Below are 21,339 nucleotides of genomic sequence, written 5' to 3'. Positions count from 1 at the left end.
TGGCAAAGGGTGAACACTAATTTCTGAGGATTTTTCATTTTATCTCAGGGGACAGGTCATTTAATGTATAGCCTGTTTAAACTTTCTGTGGAGGCAAAACCCTTCAACACCGCTGGAAAACTTTCATAATTACTCTCCGGTACTTTATGTTCGACGTTACTGCATTCAACTTTGTGTCTTTTAGCTTTCGGCTGCAGAATAACGAGAGAGCTCCAAACTGCTGCAGAGCTCGACACACACACACACACACACACACACACACGGACACACGGACACATCCAGACTGACAGGTAAGTGCAGGCACATTAGGCTGTAGAGCAGAAAACCTGCACACATCTATCAAGTGGGGCTCCTATTGTACACTGTGTTCTTTCTTTCCCATTTCTATCCATATTTTCTCCGCAATTGAATAAAGCAGAAGATGAAGAACCAATAATGAAGCGGTAACGTCACGAAACGCAGGACAAACAACATTACGAGGCTGGTTTAGAAACACACGTGGACGAGAGGAGAAACTGAAAGCTTTCCCGTGTTTACTTGTCCCCTTTCTATGCCTTTCATCTTCAGTCACAACAGCGTTTTCAGGTTCGTCGCCCGATTATTTGTCAAAGCCGTTCGGTTTGTTTACAGGTAATCTGTAAAAAAAATCCTTTTAATTTGTTGCTTTTTATAGCTTCTCCGTTTGGATTTGCAGTTTTACATTTGTGCCAAAACAACACTTCCCACAAGCAGCAGCTGTCTATTACCGTCAAGATTGATGACACTTCAAACTCAATTCTGACCTGACAGCATTTGCATATCATCACCCATCACTCATCATGTGGACCAGGTGGCCGCTCTCCCGCCTGTAATCGAGCGGTTTTGGCGCTCAAACAGGTTAAATTAAGCGTAAATTGTTCTTTTTGCACCAGGTGGACTCTTCCGGGCCAAACCACTTGGAGGGTTCTGACATTCTGAACCCTTCTGGACGTGGCTGATGTACTTACTGGATTGTCATTTGCACAATTACTGTCCTGCTCTCACCACTGACATCATCGAGGTGTTGTCAGGACAACCCTCCGACTGGATGTGGTTCGGCACCAGCGATAGCGAGGCATGTTTGTGATCGTATACGGTGATGTTGTTGTGCTGGATTCATCATATGGAATAGTGAGTGTGTGTGTGTAAACGTGCAGACAGATTTAGTGCTGCTCATGTACTGCTAGCTTGAAGTAACCGCATGCAGTATAATTATAATTAGATTTCTCCACATATCTCCCAGGATATAGATATTAAAAGAAGCATTAGGCAGCAAAGGCAATCTTACCAGTTTCATTGCCAACCCTAATATATTCTATCACACCCCCAGCCACAATTTGACTCCAATTATTCACAGCCTACTGAGTTTAACTTCTTGTAAGAGCAGATTGTGCAGGCTGAGGTCATGCTGTCACTGACCACAGCACACACTCCGGTGCTTTGATTCGGGGGCTTTGAATGGAAATCACGAATGTTGTTCTTGTTTGTTCTGCTCGCAAAAACGAAAGCCGAGCAAAACTTAGTCCAAAAAAACACGGCGGCGCTGTTTAATATGCATTGTGCTGAGCATGCAAATGAAGGAGCTGCATCCACCCACAGGTTCATTAATATGCATTATTAACATACTGTATGTATGCAGGCGGCAACATGACACACCAGAGACTCTCTGTGTACACACACACACACACACACACACACACACACACACACACACACACACACACACACACCTCTCTCTATCAGGTGCCTGGGGCTGCGGTGTGTGTGTGTGTGTGTGTGTGTGTGTGTGTGTGTGTGTGTGTGTGTCTGTGAGCTCTGACACCCTGATGTTAACACTTTACTCCCGAGTTCATTGCGAGAGGTCATTGTTGCCGTCAGCTACTTTGGGTTTTGACTGACATGTGAAGTTTTACTCTTTAGATTAAATTTAAGAAACACAAGCTGGAGTAACGCCACCTGTTCACTCTCACACCTGGAAATGATCTCCAGGCATTTGGGGATTTAGATGGCAGTTGTGACAGAACACACACACACACACACACACACACACACACACACACACACACACACACACACACACACACACACACACACACACACACACACACACACACACACACACACACACACACACACACACACACACACACACACACACACACACACACACACACACACACACACACACACACACACACCTCCAGTCAACCAGGACAGCAATAAATCACGAGTACTATTAATTATTACTAAGGACTATTACTCCCTTTGCATATGGAGAGATTAAATTTGCACATTCACTGTGAGGGGACACACACACACACACACACACACCTGAGTGAGCTCCTGTTGCTCCAGGTCCCACTTCTTGATGCCGTTGTCTCTGGAGCCGCTGAACAGAACGTCTCCCTGTACGGCCAAACACTCGATGCCGTCGTAATGCGGCGGCTCAAAGTTGTGGGCGGGGCCTACGTTACCCAGAGTGCCCTCTGTCACGTCAAACACCTGGCAAGAGAAGTAGAAGTCAGTGAGACGTGTCGACGTTTATGTCTCCCTCTGTGTGTGTGTGTGTGTGTGTGTGTGTGTGTGTGTGTGTGTGTGTGTGTGTGTGTGTGTGTGGTTGTCTTGACATCGTGTACCTTGACATAATGGTCTTTGGAGCCGGTGATCACTTGGTCTTTGCCGAGCAGAGATTGTCCCACTGTCAGACACATGACAGAGCCTATGTGACCTGTCAGCTTCCCCATGGCCTGCATCCTGCAAAGACACACACACACACAGGCACACACACACGAACACACACACACACACACAGGACTTTGATGTTTAAGGCGCCTGTTTCACGGAATGAAATCCGTTTCCCTTTAAGCGAGTTGAAGTGAAACTGCTGAGACAGAGCGACGCCACAGGCTGTGATGATGCACGATACCAAAGACTTAATACTTTCATTTTTCATCTTTGGAGGCTTTTTGCATCATTAAATGGGTCTGAGCCCTTAAAGCGCAAACTATCTGATGTAATCGGTTAATCATTTCCCTGTAGCGCCACAAAACTGAGGAGTGTTGCAATGGCGACTGGGAGACAGCGGAGCTCTGAGGTTCAGCGTGAGCGAGTGAGGGACTGAACAAAGGAACGAACCTGTTGAGGTCCCAGATGCGGACGGTGTTTCCGGCGGCGGCGTAGAGCACCGAGCCCGAGGGACTGAGGGCGATCTGGTTGATCTGACACTCTCCCTGTGCGAAGGTGATGGTGCGGGTGGTGATGGCGGCGCACGCGTCGCCCGACACCACCTGACCTGACGAGCTGGAGACAGGCAGAGCAACAAGTAGAGGAGATTGAGGCGAGAGGACGGGGAGAAAGGCAGAGGAACCTAACGAGGTGTCGGGCTGCGTGCTTCGTCCTTTAAGTTCCATAAACTTACGTCAGCGTGCGGACACACTTGGCCGAGTCTCGGATGTCCCAGACTTTGATGTGTGAGGTGGAGACGGAGAAGACGAGGCAGGAGGACGGACAGTACTTCACCGCCACTACGTTGTTGGGGTGACCTTTCAGGGTGGCGATCTCCTGACCGGTGACCAGGTTCCACATCTTACACGTACGATCTAGAGGTAGAGGTGTGGAGGTCACATGATGTCATAACGACATGATGTCATAAAGAACGTCTCCCCGCCCTGCACGCCTCCGTCTGTACCTTTGGATCCGGTGAAGAGCAGCTCGTCTGTGGCGTCCACACACAGCACGGGCTTGGAGTGGCCTTCAGCCACAGACACACACTGCAGGGGCGCAGTCCGGCCCCCCTTCACTCCGCCGATGGGATTGATCATGCCCCTGAAGACACACACACACACACACACACCCATGCACACACAGAGTCATCATCTCTTCCGAAGCAGAAAATGGAGTCAGGTTGTGGCAGAGTGAGACACATGCATGCACACGGAAACAAACCCTGACACACACACACACACACACACACACATACAAACAATACAAACCTCATTGGATACACATATCTGATCTATCCCCTTAGGAACAAGCAAAAACACACACATGCATGTCTCTCGCACCTTATCTGTCCTTCGTCTCACACTCACTCACACACACACACACTCCTTGTTGTGAAGCGGCCCAATTAAAGCACTACAAATGCTTCACTTTCAGCTGTCTCCTTTCTCACACACACACACAATTTCTACACTGAACCCCCTGAACCTCTAGCCCCTTTACACTTCCTAGAGACACACACACACACACACACACACACACCATGCACCACTGACAGGCCAGTCCCAGTGCCTGGAGATCAGTCAGCAGTGTGAAACCGAACAGGAAGAGGGTGAGAAGAGGAGAGAGGAATGTGGGAAAATTGGTCCCCAGTGGGCTTCCTAATAACGGCAGAGGCTGTTAGTGTGTGTGAGAGAGAATGTGTAAGTGTGTGTGTGTGTGTGTGTGTGTGTGTGACAGCGAGAGAGAGAGAGCTAGGAGCAAGGTGCAGAGCGAAACAGAGGGAGAGCCAGAAGATGGGAAGAGGGAGAAAATGTGTGATTACACAACCAAACCAGCACAGATTTGTTTCTGCAGCCAGTGAGCAACATAGAGAAACAGAGCAGAGAGTGTGTGTGTGTGTGTGGAACTTGTCAAACGGTGGTGACATGATCCTCTTCAGTGCCTGCTTGTATGCTGACATCCAAGTGTGAAACCACAAACACACACACACACACACACACAAACGCACACACACGTCAAACCAAAATCAAACACCAAACTCTCTTTCTGTATTTTCTACAGTGCAAAAACAAAAACGCTAAAAACTAAAACGTCAAAGAAAAAAGTGTCAACGTAACTCAAACAGTGACAAAGATCGCATGCGTGTCTGCCGGTGTCACCAAACACACAAAGGGAACAGAATCAAAGAAAACCAAAAAGAAAAAGCTCAAAACTCAAAACTCAGTTGACGAGTCGCAGCCTGGACGAGCGACAGAAGAGCAACTGAGAGAAGAAACCACAGCACAAAGTCCAGTCACGCCATCGCCATGCAGCATCCACCGTCAGCCAATCAGAGCCAGGCCCAGCTCTCACTGCCGGCACCTCGAGGGGCCCGTCCGCTTTGGTTGTGGTACATCGGCCGACGATAGACGCCAGAATATGGTTTTGATCAAAGCGGTGAGTCGAAACGTTTAAATGGAAGAATCTGAGAAGAACCAAATCAATTTATCAGGGTTTAAAATAGAGATAATACATGTACTATTAAAACAAACAAAGATGTCTGGTGTTCTTGGCTTGCTCTCGTGCTTTATTTACAGTTCAGCACAGCGCTCTGTAGGACACACACACACACACACACCTAAATGTGCTGCTTTAATGCCGGCCCCCTGTTTGTTCCCAGTGGCACGCGGCGTTCCCGTTCCCATTACATCAGCATGTATGGAAAGGCTTTCGCAGTGTGTGGCGTTACGCGGCGAGCCAGGCGACGCTAATGGATGATGCGGGGCGTCGAGCAGCCGAGAGGCCGGCAGAGACTAATGAAGGCAGGGGGAGGAGATCAGTTTGAGCTCTCTGCAGCACGGAGCGGGAGACACACACAGGCGGAGGTACATCTATTTCTGTGTGTTTGTCTGCTGCCCGTGTGTGTATGTGTGTGTGTGTGTGTGTGAGAGAGAGAGGGGGGGGGGGGCTTTACATCTTCTGAGCGGAGAGAAGAAGAGTCTTAATAAGGCTAATTAATGTGGAAACACATTTTTTGGCAGACAAAAGCGGAGTAATTTAAAACACAAGTAATAAATCTCTTTTATATAATACTGTGTGTTCTAAAGGCGACCAAAGTGCTGCATTCTGATGTTAGGCTGAGATATTCGCCGTATTCATGAGGTTGTGACAAAACCACATCACAGGTGTTGCTACGGCAGCGAGTTTCCTCTCCACCTCCTGTCATTTCGTATTCGGAAAAACAGCGGCGAGGTTTATTCAGGAGCTCAGGTACGGCGGAGAGGCTTTGTACCACAACCAGCGCCAGCGGAGGAGAGGCCGGGCGAGGCGGCGCTAAAGGCTTAAGGCCCGGAGATCAAGGAGACGCAGAGCAGGCGAGTCACAGGCAACAAGAATGACAGAGACACGTTTCCTCTACCTGAGCACCTCGGAGAGCGAGGAGTCACTGTCATCCGACCTGGAGGCAGAAGGAGAGGAGCGGGAGAGGGAAGGGAAGGGAAGGAGAGGAGAGGGTTAAAAACCACAGCAAGGACAGACAGACGGGTCAGTGGGGCAAAAAAGGGTTAGAAAGGAAGGAGAGAGTGAGTGAGTGAGTGAGGGAGTGAGTGAGTGAGGAGAGGAGAGCAGGCAGCAGCGCAGAGAATCACCGGACAGGCTGCGCTCGCTGTCTGCACAGGTTTGGAAAAACAAAACAAAGAAATGGAGGAGGAGTGACTGACACGGGATGGTCTCACTCACACACACACACACACACACTCACTCACACACACACTCTCTCTCTCTCTTTCCCGGCGTGTCAGTGTCTCCTCCTCCATCCACTTTCTTCCACCATCAGGGATTAAAAGGAATGAGAGGTTAAGGAATGTTAGGGAGGGGAAAACCCGGTTGATTGGAGATTAAACCTGTCAATCAACCTGCAAGAGGAGGAAACCCAGGCTGCACGCACTCACACACACACATGCGCGCCTCCAACAACAAGCTCAGCTTAGTGTGTGATAGATAGGATGCGATAGTGTTTAACAGCGGCAGGTTTGTCAGCGTGACAGCCTGTAAAGAGCGTCAGGGTGAAGTCATAACACAGAGAAACGGCTCCGGGTGTCTGCGGGGAGCGGCCGGGTTAGAAAGTGATGTATGTTCCTCTATTCTGTTGATATCAGTCAAGTTTTGGAGCACAGGTATTCAGATGTGAAGTAAAGGAGTGCAGGTTGGAGACTCACACTCGTGGCAGCCGAGCATGTGCCTGTAAATCATTGGCCTGCGTCCTGCTTCTTCTGTAAACATCCACAAATATACTGGGGATTATTACAGAACAAACGTCAACACAATCTCATTTACTGTCTTTGTTTGGATGTGATTGAAACTCAGTGATGACGAGTGGAGTCGTGACCGACGGCAACAGTGAGAGGAACTAAAGGATGGAATGACTGTTGGAGATGAAGAGTATGTGAGTGTTTGGGTGAGATGTGTTTGTGTCACCAACAAAGAGTAAAATGTGAACGAGCAAAAGAGAGAAATTCACAAACACACACAAGTGCTAAATCACTAAATCAGCAGCAGAACTGAACCGTGTTAAAGTTGATGAAGCACCAAACCTCTGTGACTCTTTGAAAGCTAAATTTGTGCCAAATCTGATTAAAACAGCTGAGAAAATAAAGTTTCATATCGAAGAAATTTTGCATAAGATGAAAAGGCCATGATGAGGCGTTCATGAACCAGGGAACATGTTTGCCCTTACTGCCATTTTAATTCTCCTGCTTGTGTTGTTGTAATTACGTAGGGTTATATCTACATTTCCACACACACACGTGATCAGGCGATACACACACACACACACACTCTCACCTCAAAGTGGCTAATGAATCCGACACGTTTGCCGTTACAGCAAAGAGACGTTATTGCGTTGCATTGAAACGCAATAATGCAAACGCAAACCCGGGGAGGGAAATGAAAATAACAAATCCCACAAATGGTGCAAACATCCGCCTGTGGGAGCCGCGTACAAAAACCTTAAACATAAATATCCACCCACGCCGTCGTCCCTGGCTGCCAGTAACAGGAGCTGCATAAAATAGCTGACAAGAGCCAACTCATTTACCTACTCCTGCTCCTGATAATGAGGACCCACAGGCTCCAACACCCACACACACACACACTTTCAGCAGACGCACAACCCCGCCGCCACCGCCCTGCCTCGTTTCACGCGAGCGTCGTCTCCACCAATTAGGAGCCAGACAAAGCTGAGAAATGTTTCAGATTATCACAAATGCGACAAGAAGACAAACACAAACACATCTTGGAGGAGAGACAAACGCTGAGACGGAGAAGTTAAACGCTCTCCCGTCTCAGGGGCCGCGGAGGTGGAATCGACTGCGAGCGGCGAGAGTGGCCACTCGCCGGTTTGCTTAGCGTGTTTATATTCACACGCATTTGTTGACGGGCGTCTTCCCAAACTGTGGCTTGCATGTCTTTGATTTTCCTCCTTCAAAGCTTTTTTATTTTTCACATTTTGCTTGTTTGTCATCCGCAAGAATCCTGACAAGCTGCCAAGCAACGGCTCCTAGGTTCCTCTTCTTCTGGTTGAAAAGCACGGAAGAAGAGGAATTGTTTAAGTTGATGAATTCGTCTTTGAAGGACGGTGGACAACTTTAGGATGCACTTCAGTCCCTTTGGTGTGAACCCAATCGTCTAGGATCTACAGTTCAGTACATGATGGGTTGCAAGAGGTGTTTCTCTTGTGATTCATCGGTGACAACAAAGCCTAGGAGCGGAGCGTTCTATAGGCTCTTATCTCAGGCACTCTGCCCTCACTCAGACTTAACCTTTTCGCCTATCTGCCCGCCTGGCAAAGCATGGGAGAGAAGAAAAGAAAGGCATGAAGTGGGACTCAATTGATTGGATGAGAATGCCAGAACAAAGAGAAGGTCAAATCCATGTGAGTGTGTTTGTGTGTTTGTGTTGGTGAACTCACTTGTCCAGTGCAGAACCTTGTGTTTGGTTGCTGGTGAGCCTTGAAAAGACGTTGCGATCGTTCCGGGGCCTCAGCGGAGGGGAGGAGGGAGGGGTGTAGACGTCGGTGGGCCTGGTGGGTGGAGGTTGAGTGGGGAAACAAAGAGTTAACAAAAAGGAAACCAAAACATGTCAATAACACAGTCAGACAGAATCAAATTCCTGTAAAATAACAATAGGAGTATTACACATGTGTACCTGTATGCACGGTCGTAAGATTTCCTCCGTGTTATAGGGGAAGTGTCATAACCCCGGGACTGCCTGGGACTACACACACACACACACACACACACACACACACACACACACACACACACACACACACACACACACACACACACACACACACACACACACACACACACACACACACACACACACACACACACACACACACACACACACACACATCAAGCACATTAAGGGTTTAGATCACTCCTACAAACATACACAAACGCTTCCCAGCTGTTGATGGAACGCCAGGCTCTCCGTTTCACTCTAACCAAAATGGCCGCTCCACTGCCGCTTACAACTTACAAGGTGTGTCCCCTGACAGGCAGGCTGATGGTGCGGGACGCCCGGTCCCTGTGGGGGTAGGGTTCTCGTATGGACAGACTCAGCCCCAGGCTCCCGCTCAGCAGGCTCAGGCCGCTCTCCTGAATGTCCGTCAGCGAGGCCAGAGACTTGGTGATGTGCTGCTGTTTGACGCTGGACGACAGGTCCAAGACGGGACCCAGGTACTCAGCCGACACCGCCTTCATCTGGGCCGACAGGCGAGGCTCCATCTGGGCGTGCACAAAAAGGAAGAGGGGGGCGAGGGGACAGGAGAGACAGAATAGTGAGATAAAGATTCATCTGAATTGAGGGCATAAGGAGGAATAATAAGTGAGGAGCAGCATTAGAAGAGTGGAGTCATGTGAAGCTCAGATGGAGGCTAATGTGATCTGACAAACACATTAAAGGAATAAAGGAGCTTGTGTGAAATGAGGGCTTCATCCAAGGAATATCAAATCAAGCTGCATGCTTATACTGCCACCTTATGGTCGTAAACATGAATGGCAGATTTTGGGAGATTGAGCATGAATCTTGAGTGAAAAAACACAAATATTCACAAAATTCATGAAATCTCTGGCCCATGTAGATGGAGACAGATTTAATTCATTATATATCATTATTGCAAATAGATGTACCTTTATTTTGAAATCATCATGGCTGTTGGACTCTTTCATTTGAGAAACACTGGACAAAAAACAGAGAGAGAGAGAGAGAGAGAGAGAGAGAGAGAGAGAGAGAGAGAGAGAGAGGGACCTAGTCAAATCCAGCAGTGACACAACAAATAATACTGAATATAACAGATTCCAGTAGAAGCTGTGCTCTCATAAAGTGACATTCCAGTGAGGCTCACCTGCTGTCTGAGGCTTGGCTGAACTCTGAGGGTTCCTCGTCTGTGCTGGCGTAGCCGTTTTCTGGATAGAAACATCACACAAAAGCAGAAACGTCATCAGCCTGTAGTTCACAGCACGTTTGATCCTGAAACATGAGGACGGCTCTGAATCTGCCTCTGCTAAGGAAATATGATGTCTTTAATATCAATAACAATCATTTGGTACAAACTTTACTAAAGCTCCAAACCCCATCATTACATTTACATACTGGATTTATTTAATGTAGCTGAACTGAAGGACAGGAAAGGAGGAGGAGGAAGGAGAAAAGATGAGTGGGAAGACAACAGTCACAGTCACACACACACACACACACACACACACACACACACACACACACACACACACGTGTGCGATGTATCCCTCACCCAGCTGGACGTTGTGGATGAGGGCCTGCAGCTCAGGGATGCATTCGGCCTTTTCACGCAGAGCGTCGAGGATAATGTGATTGTGGGATGATCCAATCACGTCCGTCTGTCTCAGCTGGCCCTCCAACAGTCTGATCTGAGCCTCCTTCTGAGCCACCTGCAAGTTCTACACACACACACACACAATGAGCACTGACAGCTATAGTCCTTGTCTGTGTTAATTGTTCCACACTCCTTGCAGTGCACAGATACACCACTAGATGGAACTATAACCTTAAGGAAACAGAGCCACACTTCTTATATAATTAGTTTTCTCCAACACAAAATAGTCTAAATATGTGTGGCATTACAATTCTTCAGCCTTTCATGTTTCCCAGGCTTGTAGCTAACTCACTTTGTCGATGGAAGCCTTCAGGAAGTGGTCGAGGAGGTGTCGAGCTTCAGCTAAGGAGCAGGAGCTGATGACCACTGAGGTGTCCACTGAGTCCAACTCATCCTGTGGGACAAAGCCACACCCCTGTGAGTCCTGACAAACACACACTAGATCTACAAGTGTGTGTGAGTGTGTGTGTTCATACCTTGGTCTCCTCTATCTGTACAATTGTGGCCTGGCAGTCAGACAGGCTGTCGTTGATGTAGTCGATATTGGCGTTCAGCACCTCGATGTCCTCATTGATTTCCAGGAGGAGGCGGTCCTCTGCCTCCGGCCCCTCGCCGTCCGCCATTAGCACCTCCCTCTTATGCGAGAGCGCCTCCTGCTGGGCTGTCAGCTCCTCTCGCTTCTAACTCATCATAATGACAAAGACACAGAAAACACAGAGACATGAATGTGGCTTCCTGTCAAAGGCCACTTTAGCATCACAGGGAAGATTGTAAGAATGAAGCGTGACCCTCTCCTACCTTGATGAGGCGGTCCATGTCGGCCTCCACGTTAGAGATGGTCATTCTCTGCATGACGATGTCCAGGATACGGCGCTCCAGGGCTTGCCACTTCTGACGGGCAGACTTGGAGAAGCTGCTGGTCCTGCCTTGGGTTCCCATGTTGCCGACGAGTCCTGGTTTACGCTGCACTTTCTTCCTACTGGCGAGGAGAGGAGAGGAGAGGAGAGGGAGAGGGAGAGGAGAGGGAGAGGAGAGGAGAGGAGAGGAGAGGGAGAGGAGAGGAGAGGAAGAGTTGAGGCATTGCACATTTCATAGATTCAAAAAATAGTAGCCAAAGAAAAGTCATTATATAAGAGGATGCCGTCATTGTAGCATAACAGTTCTGTCTGCAAATCCACAAGAAACGTTTAGCTTTGATTGTGATGTTTATTACTTCTTGTCTTTGCACTGTGTGAGGAATAGCACAGGGGTCCATTGAAAGGCCTGTGGACCTGATCAGAGTGATCAAAGTGTAGCAACTCACAAAACAACTGCCAGTGACCTAGTTTAGCCTAAATGACCCAAATATCTACTTAGTTAAAGTGCTGGCGTCTCCCTGCCAGGATTCACAATCAGCTCTTTGTCCATGAATGAAACCTCATCATTTAGCTGCGGGTCAACCTAAGTGCATCTTTACATATACACACTGACAGCACTGTGTGTGTGTGTGTGTGTGTGTGTTACTCTTACCCAATGACCCTTGTGCCGTCCAGGCTCCCCTCGCTCTCTCCCATGTATCCGTACAGGTTGTTCTTGTTGTTCCACTGCCTCACCAGCCCGCTCACGCTCCTGGCCGTCTCTGGCTCGGAGCTGCTGGCGGTGGTGCTGGCCGACAGCTCCGCTCCCGAGTCCGACACGGCGTGGTGCGGTGTCCAGCGGGTCACGCGCCCGGCCACGCGCTCCGACATGGGCTTGGCCAGCCGCCGCAGGGCCGTCACCTCCTGGGTCTTCCTGCGCAGCACCAGCTCCTGATGTCGCTTCTGAGACTCCAGCGCTCGGATCTGGTACTGGAGGAGAGGAGGGAGAGACCGGAAGGTTTAGATCCAGAGACGGAGCACAACAGGAGGGTTTAAGGGTTCACAAACGCGCACACACACACACACACACACACACACACACACACACACACACACACACACACACACACACACACACACACACAGACGTGGCCTGACCTCTTGCCGCCGCTGCTCCTTCTTAAGTTGTGCAATCTCACGGTTCCTCTTGGCGTCCACCATCCTCCTCTTCTGCTGGTCCTCCTTCATCTGCTTCATTAGTGCCACCTGGAAACAGAAAGCCACAACAGATCCCTCAGCTTCCTCCAGTCAATACTCTCTCTCTCCCTCTCCTTCTCCCTTTCCCCATCCTCTCCTCACCTTGGCTCTCTTCATGTCGTTGACCTCGCCCTGGAGTTTCTTCAGCTCGCGCTCGTACTTCCCTTGGTTTTTGAGGAGACGTGCGTGCTCCTTCTGCGCCGTCTGCAGCTTCAGAAGGTCGCGGTTCATCTCCTTGAGGCGTTTCTCGTACTCCTGCTTGATGCGGCTGGCTTTCTCCTCCGTGTAGTTCTCCATGGACACTGGGGGAAGACGCGTCATCATAACGACAACGCTCACCAAACCTTCCAGATATCGACTCTAACTCTAACTCTAAATCCATGTACTCACTGAGGTTCTTCAGCACGCGGTCTCGCTCCAGCTGCGTGTCTCTGATCTTGTTCTGCAGCAGGATTAGCTTCTCCTCGTACTGCAGCTTCAGCATCATGAGCCGCCGCTGGCTGTTCTCCAGCTCGTCTATTAGCTTCTGTTTGATCTCGATCTCGCAGGTCAGGTCGGCCAGGTCGGCCTGGAAGTTGGCTGGGGGGTGACGGGGGTCAGAGGTCAGACAGACAGTGAAGATAATTGGACGTAAGAGGGGGAAGAGGTGACGTCACCCCGCTGCTCACCTTTCTCATCCGAGTCCGAGTCTGAATCCACCAGGCTCTCATCGCTGTCAAAGTCGTCCTCCTCCCTCCCTTCCTCCTCCTCCTCCCCCTCGTCTTCCTCACAACCGCTCTCCTCCTGCAGCGGAGACATGATGTCCTACAGGAAAAGACGATTTCAGCGTCTCCTCTGCTTTCGTTCTTCAAACACTCCGATGAAGAGGAGCGGCCTGCCTTACCTCGGCGTAGTTGTCGTCTGAGTCGATCACTCCGTTCTGCCCGTTCTGCCCGTTCTCTCTGCTCTGCCCGTGTTCGCCGTTCTCGTGTGTGTGCAGTTTGACTCGCTTCTTCAGGCCTTTCTCCAACTCGGGACTGCAGGAGGGAGGAAGAGGAGCGTTTGATCGAGGGAAATCCCAGCTCACATTCACAGAAACCTCCAAACTAATTTGGGTCCTTGAACATTTTTTACTTGGGGAGGTCATTTCTTGTTCCATCGCTGTTCTGCCTGGTCCGTCTCTAAGGAGTAACTGGGATGTTATAAACGCCATACCGCCGCCATTAAGCTTTGGGAGCGTTGCCAAGTGGTGTGTGTGTGTGTGTGTGTGTGTGTGTGTGTGTGTGTGTGTGTGTGTGTGTGTGTGTGTGTGTGTGTGTGTGTGTGTGTGTGTGTGTGTGTGTGCACGCTTGAGGCAAAAGCAGACCTCTTAAGTCATTAGCAAAGTCTTCTTCAGGATAAACCTCCACCAGCTCTTCCCCTTACGCTCTTTACATTTTACAACCTATTTCAGTCTCACCCTCTCTCCCTCCTCCCTCTTTCCTCGCTCTTTTACAACCCTCCTTCTCTAAATCCCCCTCTCCCATTAAACTTCTATTAGCCTGGGAGGCCTGTGGAGCCGTTTCTCGTTCATGACCCACTGGCTCGAGCGAATCAGAGGGTTTTGCCTCCTCCTCCTTCTCCTCCTCCTCCTCGGGGAGCTGGACCTCCCAAAGCGCCGTACATCTGTATATAATGCGTATGATCTCACCTCATCCTCCTCTGCCGCCGCTCTTTCTTCTTCAGCCGCTCGATGTCCTGCTTGGCTCGGCGGATCACGTCCGTCATCTCCGCCTCCATGGATTTGGCCGAAGGCGACGAGCCGGGGGGGTGTCCGGGGGCGGGGCTGAGAGAGGAGGAGGAGGAGCAGGAGAGGAAGGGGGCACGAGAGGAGAGCCGGGTGGCCTGACGACGCAGCGACTCGTTCATGGCCTCGCTCTCAAGCAGCTTGGATCTGGAGGAAGGAAACATCTGACTGTCCTGTAGACGTACTAGACTGTGTGTTTACTGCAGCCTATAGAAGTCAGGAGCTCTTACCTTAGTTCTTCTACCTCTCTGATGTAGTTCTGGATCAGAGCCCCGATCTCCTCGCTGCCCTCACCTGAGAGTCAATTTGAACAATGAGGCTCACACAGTTGGCAGGAACAACAGTTAAAAGTCAATCAGAGTTTGGTGTGTGACCTACTTGACTTGGTGAGCAGTGTGCTGATCTCGTTGGCCAGCAGATGTGTCACACGCGTGTTGAGGTGGTCGATGGTCTCCTGCATGGCCTTTACCCTGAGGCGCAGCGTGTCGCTCTCCCTCAGCAGCATGGCGTTCTCCTGGCACAGGTCGCTGTAACCCTCCGCCCCGTCCTCGCCGACGACACGCTTCCCCTGCGCAGACGAGACGAGACGAGACCTCAGATTTGACTTTTCCACTCTTATTAAATCGCACGGGATAGATTTAAAACTGACAAAGCGATTTATTATGGGACGAATAGTCCAGTTTCATAAGCGTTAATTACATCATCCACTTTCAGCTCGCAGACGGCGTTACTTCCTCCAACACGGCACTTAGAGACGCCGGTCAGATCACGTCCCTCATTACCACAATGAGATCAACTCACAATCGCCCCGCCACAGTTGCGCGCTTGCCCCCACTCTCGTAACCGTAGGAACCCTCGCAATCACATAATGAGACTGACAATCCAGCTAAACGTTCTTCATTTCCTGTAACCGACCCCCCCCCCCCTCTCCCCTGCAAAGGTCAAAGCGGGTGATGAAAACGCGGAAAGAGATATTTACACACTGTCGCTCCTCCCTCACAATCTTTGCCTCCGCGCCCTCGTTTCCTATCCTGCATCCTGTTTTCTCTCCTTTTTTTCCCGTAAAATCATCTTGGCTCACTCATGTTATGTACGTACCCATCCAGAGCGTTCCACAATCAATACACCGTCGGAACTGAAGTATGTACGGCGAGGGTTTCAGGATGTGTGCGTGTAGCTGCAGGCTCCATTTGTGTCTAGATTACAACATTAAACCCTCTAAGTTTTATTTCTGGATCCATGTCTAAACGTGGCGTCATAGTGGAGACACACACTGATCTGTGTGTTCCTGTAATGAGCTCTTATTTTGGACCATCATTAGCTGGTCTCTGTTCTTCTTCTACTCTTCATTCAGCTCAACTTGTCCCTTTCCTGTCCTCTTACACTCTTAAATGATCAGTCACATCTCTTTCTCTCTCTTTCTCTTACCGCCTTGTATTCCATCAGCTCCATCTGCAGCCGGGCTATCTCGGCCCGCAGGGCGCTGATCTGCTGGCTGGTCTTGTCCTGGTTCACCACCACTTTGTTCTTGATGTTGCGGGCGCGGTTGGCGTACTTCAGCGTGTTCAGAGTCTCCATGAAGTCGCGGTCGGACGGGCTGACGCAGGCGATCATCACCGTGCGACTGGAGCGGGAGGAGAGAATGGATGAAGAGGTAGAGGTGCCTTCAAACAGGTGGGTAAAGTGTGCGTGTGTGTGTGTGTGTGTGTGTGTGTGTACCTATTGCCTCCCAGTGAGTCCTGTAGCAGTCGTGTGAGTTTGGAGTCTCGGTAGGGGACGTGTCCTCCCTTCTTCATCTGGTCCCCTAAAGCACTGATTACGTTTCCCAGAGCCAGCTAACACACACACACATATATACAGACACACAGACATACACAAATTCAACGATAGCTTTCCTGACATCATTAGCCTATTGACATTCAAAGCTCAGAGGTATGAAAATACAATATTGAAATCCTCCCAAGCACAAACTGATTCACACACACACACACACACACACACACACACACACACACACTCTCACCAGTCCACAGTTGATGGAGATCCCCTCTCTGGCTCTCTCGCCCGTGGCCCCCGTGCGTTTGAGCCTCTCAGAGCCGGCCAGGTCCACGAAATGGAACTTGGCCATGAGAGTCTCATACTCCGGCTGGGCGATGGGGGCGGAGTCCAGGCCGTTCACCTCCTCGCCATCCTCGCCCCCTCCTCCGTTCTGTCAGACGGAGTCAGTTTAGTAAAGGAGCTAGCCTGGGGGAAAGTTGGAGCCCCCCTCCCTTCTCCCAGCTCACCAGTTGAGGCTGTTGGCAGACTCTCATCTGGCAGAGGTAGATGGTGAAGATGGCGTGCGAGCGAGAGCTTTGGGCGTTCATCTGGGTGCTGGCTGTGGTCCGGGACAGAGCGCCCAGCTTCAGACACTGCAGCATCTGAGGCACAGACAACAATGAAGTGTTGAAAAGGGACGATTTAAACGAAAATGACAATAATACACGATTTGAGTGTCTTCATGTTCTCTAGAACCTTCTAAGTGTCAGTCAGGGAGAAAGGCAGCGACATGAAGGTTTGTTCTCCTTCACTGCCGTCCTCTGCGCGCCATTTAATTAAAATTGTCATTGTGCTTTCTTCTCTTCATTTCCCTGACCTCCTTTTGACATTTTCTATCTCCTCTCCAATCTCTGTGCGTGGCGGAGGATCTGCACCGTCTCCTCTCAGCTGTCGGCTGTTTGCTTCCAGCCCTGCAGCTTTAGAATATCATCATTTTGCTCATGTTTATATTTCCCCTATTTTTAATACATTCAGCCTTTTGAGAACAAAGACCTAAAAATAAAAGAGGCTCCTTCTCCCAGGTGTCATTTCCTCCTGTGTTAACCTTTGTGACGCTGCTCTGTCACCTCGTCCTCTGTCAGAAGAGCTAATCTCCCACCAGCAGACGTTCCTCCTGCCCATCTAACCTCCTCATACCTGCTATCATCTCAAACAAAGCACAATAAAGAAAACACACACTGACTGCTCCGTTTACCGTCACACAAACGGACCTGCTGGATCAAACCAGTGTGTGTGTGTGTGTGTGTGTTAGACGGCTAGACAGCCCCCTTATTAATCTCAACTTAATCTTGTTTTTGACATCCAGCAGATGGTTCATGTTCTGCTCTCAGGTCTGAACATCTCTGGCAGCTACAAACTGCAACTCCACTCACTCATAGCGTACCTGATCGCATTATGGTTACAGGGAGAACTGCGAGGAGACGATGAGGATGATAAAAACACACACACCTCCTCCTCTGTGTGCACCAGTCTGGAGGTGACTCCGGTGGTGTAGATGCTGCCGCTGGAGTCCTCATGGATCTTGATGGTGGACTTCCTGCTCCGACAGTCTGGCTCTCTGGCTCCGTCGAACAAGTCCAGGATCTCCTCATTGTACAGCTACAAGAAACAAGATCCATTAACACACACATATACACACACACTCACACTGAGCTCACACACAGACAATCATGTTTCAGTAAAGGCACACACACACAAGTATAATAAACCAAGCATAACAAAGCCGTTAAGATAAGATGTTTTTAACGACGTCTGATAGTCTCTCCTGTCCTCGCCGCCCTGAGTCCTAAATCACACACAGCTCATCAGTCTGAAAGGTCAGAGAGTGACCTGTGAAAAAACCATGGGGGCAAAGGTCAAACTGGTTCAACTGAAAGCTCTGCTGTCCCCACCTACACACACACACACACCCATATGTTTACAATCAACAGAGATAACCCTCTGACCTCGTGACCTACAGAGCGAACCCCAAACAGGAAGCTGAAGAAGGAGAGACACAGAAAGAGAAAGAAAGACAATTATATCTAACTAATCTAATTGAGCTTTTTATTCCAGTTTCCCTTCGGGGGGCGTCTGGATGGAATCACTCCCCGTCATATTAACCCCGCATAAACCCTCCCTCCTCTTCATCCCTGGCTCTTATCCATCATCCACCACAGTGATGGGGAATAATGTTAGAGGTAATGGACAACATTAATCAGGGACAACAAAGCGCACACACACACACATATGCACACACTCCCCTGCCCATCTGTCATCAGGGTGTCACTTCCTGTTTGTGGAAGAGGGGGCTGATCCTCCCATCCCCTCTGTTTTGTCCCATCTGCTTCACGCCAGCATGGGAAACACCGGAAGAACATCCATCACACACACACACACTTTCACATGTGCTGACACATACACACAACACACGGTAACACTGCAGAAGGTGTGTTACTGTTACAGCTGTGTGTGTAACGCGTACACACTCACCTCTAGGAACTGGGCGGTGACTTTGAATTCGGGTGGCTGTGTGCCGGCTTCCTGGGCGAGATCCCTCCTGCTCTGGATCCCCTCAAACAGCTGGTGTATGGCCCGGGGGATGATGCCCACCTCCAGCTGGCTCAGGTTCACGTCGAAGCCGGTCCCCATGGTGTAGGTCTTCCCTGAGCCCGTCTGAAATAAGAGGAATTACCGTTTCGATGACATGTATGCCCTCTTACATGGAGCTGTGGCGAGCTCAGATAGAGCACGAACACCGTACCTGTCCATAAGCGAACACGGTGGCGTTGTAGCCCTCGAAGCAGCCCTCGATCAGCTTGTGCACGGCGGTCTGGTAGATGTGCTGCTGCTCAGAGTCCACGTCGAACACAAAGTCATAGGTGAAGGCCTTGTCCTTCCCCAGGAGGACCTGCGGCTCGCCGGGTGTGACCAGCGTGCACACGTGACAGCCCTCGATCTTCTCGTTGGCCATCTGAGGACGGATCCTGGGAGGAGAGAGAGAGAGAGAGAGAGAGAGAGAGAGAGAGAGAGAGAGAGAGAGAGAGAGAGAGAGAGAGAGAGAGAGAGAGAGAGAGAGAGAGAGAGAGAGAGAGAGAGAGAGAGAGAGAGAGAGAGAGAGAGAGAGAAGAGAGAGAGAGAGAGAGAGAGAGAGAGAGAGAGAGAGAGGGAGAAAGAGAGAGAGTGTGTGTGTGAATTGATCAGATATTACAGCGCTGGTGTAATCAAAAATGTAGGCTTTACCACGGTTGCCTATGAAAAGAGTGTGTGTGTGTCTGATTGTGACTTCTCGTTTTAATGCAAATGTGAAATGCAGTAGAACAATTTCACACACACATACACACACACACACACGCACACATAAATAAACACCCGCACTCTTTGACCTCATGTCCATTTTCAGTGTAAACAAGAAAGCGGTGAGACTGAGGGCTTTCATTACTGAAGGATGTGGGACAAAGTTCATGTAGAGAATGAGATAATGAGTCTGGGGGCACAGAGTCAGAAGTGTGGCTGTGTTTTCTCTCCTGGTTGGAAGTTTGAAGTCACATTTCCATCCATCGGTCTCTGAGTTAGTCAGGAATGGACTCAAAGGGCGTTGATGAGTGATTACTTAGGACCTCCATCCTTCTGTTTACGCTCGGTACGCTGCAGTGCCATAAAGCTGAGGAGGGGGAATCGGGCGTGCCGGAGGTCGTAATCTGCTTATAACGTTATGTGTGTAAAGGAGAAAGTATCACGCGGCGGCGCTGCGTTCAAGGCGGCACAATGAGGCCGCGGCGGGGAGGAAAGCACTTTAAGCTGCTGGGAAGCCATGAGCCAGCAGCACCGAGGCACCGGGGGACACAGACACACACGCTAACTGGCCCTCAGCTTTCAAGGGATGCTAATCAACCTCCGCACCCGCTGTGACAGCAACACACACACACACACACACACACACACACACACACAGCTGCAGCACAGAGAGTGTGGGTACGTCACACACGAACACACTGTTCAGAAACAACCTATCTTCACTTTACACATGGTTCCTCTCAAGCAGACAGAAGAACCACACCCACCAGCAGAGGGGGGTCCCACTAACACACACAACACACACACACACACACACACACACACACACACACACACACACAGAGCTGACTGCAGCGTGCTGTGGCTCCCCTTCAGCCCTTTGTGGCATCATTGAGGAGGTCTTCTTCCAGGAAGGAATTAAAGGCCTGCTTACATGCAGAGAGTCCGGCTGACTCTCAGCGACACACTAACCCCCCTCCTGACCGCATGAAGAGGAAGAGGAGGAAGAGTGTGGCTCAGGATGTGACCTTCACGCCCAGTCTAATGTCACGGAAACCACAGATCCCACATGAGCGCCGCCTAAGCCAATTCTAAACATGAAGTGGACGGAAGAGGTTTATAGAGTAGTGTGTGTGTGTGTGTGTGTGCGTGCGTGCGTGCGTGCGTGCGTGCGTGCGTGCGTGCGTGCGTGCGTGCGTGCGTGCGTGCGTGCGTGCGTGCGTGCGTGCGTGCGTGCGTGCGTGCGTGCGTGCGTGCGTGCGTGCGTGCGTGCGTGCGTGCGTGCGTGTGTGTGTTGCAAATTCATATGCATACAAACTGGAGGTCATTCTTCTCTCATTATCTCTGTGGTCACATTCCCTTCTATCCGTCTGGTGAAAGTCCTATGTGGAGGTGTGATGCATCATGGGAAGGATGGAAGCATAGTTTGGCGTTGAAACGGCATTGTGGCACTTTGTCATTAAACAATTAAGATAATGAGCGTATCCTCATCGTTTAAAGGAGGAACATAATGACTCCCTTCTTGCCTGCTCCCACAGGGAAGCAGTGTGTGTGTCTGCTGGTCTCCTGCCTCACACACTGCGCTCCTGTTTGCCAATATTTGTCCCTGCTGTCACATCGACAGATAATCTGACGATTCATCATTTAGATTCAGAGACAGATGGCACTTTGCATCGCTCAGAGTTTGTTCTTGGGTCTTTTCAAGGCAAATAAATGTTCAGTCGTTTAATAATTCAAGGCTGGAGCTG

At 50.0% G+C, this 21,339-nt stretch overlaps 1 protein-coding gene across 3 annotated transcripts in view; it reads right to left on the bottom strand.

The window, feature by feature from the left end:
• Positions 1–21,339, bottom strand: part of kif21b (kinesin family member 21B) — a 42,238-nt gene that overhangs the window by 6,583 nt on the left and 14,316 nt on the right. For 2 of the 3 annotated variants that reach the window (XM_076147195.1, XM_076147194.1), the window contains exons 2-31: positions 19,059–19,281; positions 18,788–18,970; positions 17,765–17,914; positions 16,783–16,917; positions 16,521–16,706; positions 16,217–16,332; positions 15,926–16,121; positions 14,876–15,065; positions 14,728–14,791; positions 14,402–14,644; positions 13,616–13,748; positions 13,401–13,536; positions 13,123–13,311; positions 12,835–13,034; positions 12,634–12,741; positions 12,149–12,465; positions 11,438–11,615; positions 11,116–11,319; positions 10,932–11,033; positions 10,538–10,703; positions 10,133–10,193; positions 9,918–9,966; positions 9,265–9,512; positions 8,926–8,994; positions 8,690–8,800; positions 3,707–3,843; positions 3,437–3,617; positions 3,154–3,318; positions 2,655–2,772; positions 2,350–2,520 (exon numbers count right to left, since the gene is read on the bottom strand). In XM_076147195.1, coding sequence (XP_076003310.1) covers positions 2,350–2,520; positions 2,655–2,772; positions 3,154–3,318; positions 3,437–3,617; positions 3,707–3,843; positions 8,690–8,800; positions 8,926–8,994; positions 9,265–9,512; positions 9,918–9,966; positions 10,133–10,193; positions 10,538–10,703; positions 10,932–11,033; positions 11,116–11,319; positions 11,438–11,615; positions 12,149–12,465; positions 12,634–12,741; positions 12,835–13,034; positions 13,123–13,311; positions 13,401–13,536; positions 13,616–13,748; positions 14,402–14,644; positions 14,728–14,791; positions 14,876–15,065; positions 15,926–16,121; positions 16,217–16,332; positions 16,521–16,706; positions 16,783–16,917; positions 17,765–17,914; positions 18,788–18,970; positions 19,059–19,281 — 4,729 coding nt within the window. Of the gene's footprint in view, positions 1–2,349; positions 2,521–2,654; positions 2,773–3,153; positions 3,319–3,436; positions 3,618–3,706; positions 3,844–8,689; positions 8,801–8,925; positions 8,995–9,264; positions 9,513–9,917; positions 9,967–10,132; positions 10,194–10,537; positions 10,704–10,931; positions 11,034–11,115; positions 11,320–11,437; positions 11,619–12,148; positions 12,466–12,633; positions 12,742–12,834; positions 13,035–13,122; positions 13,312–13,400; positions 13,537–13,615; positions 13,749–14,401; positions 14,645–14,727; positions 14,792–14,875; positions 15,066–15,925; positions 16,122–16,216; positions 16,333–16,520; positions 16,707–16,782; positions 16,918–17,764; positions 17,915–18,787; positions 18,971–19,058; positions 19,282–21,339 lie in introns of all 3 variants that reach the window. The other variant, XM_076147193.1, reaches the window with a different exon arrangement.

Source organism: Genypterus blacodes, unplaced genomic scaffold, assembly GCF_046128005.1.
Source record: "Genypterus blacodes isolate CSIRO-AG114 ecotype Tasmania unplaced genomic scaffold, CSIRO-AGI_Gbla_v1 ptg000037l_1, whole genome shotgun sequence".
In the NCBI taxonomy this organism is placed as follows: Eukaryota; Metazoa; Chordata; class Actinopteri; order Ophidiiformes; family Ophidiidae; genus Genypterus; species Genypterus blacodes.
Note: the sequence above shows the minus strand (reverse complement) of the source record. Positions and strands in the feature narration are given on the sequence as shown.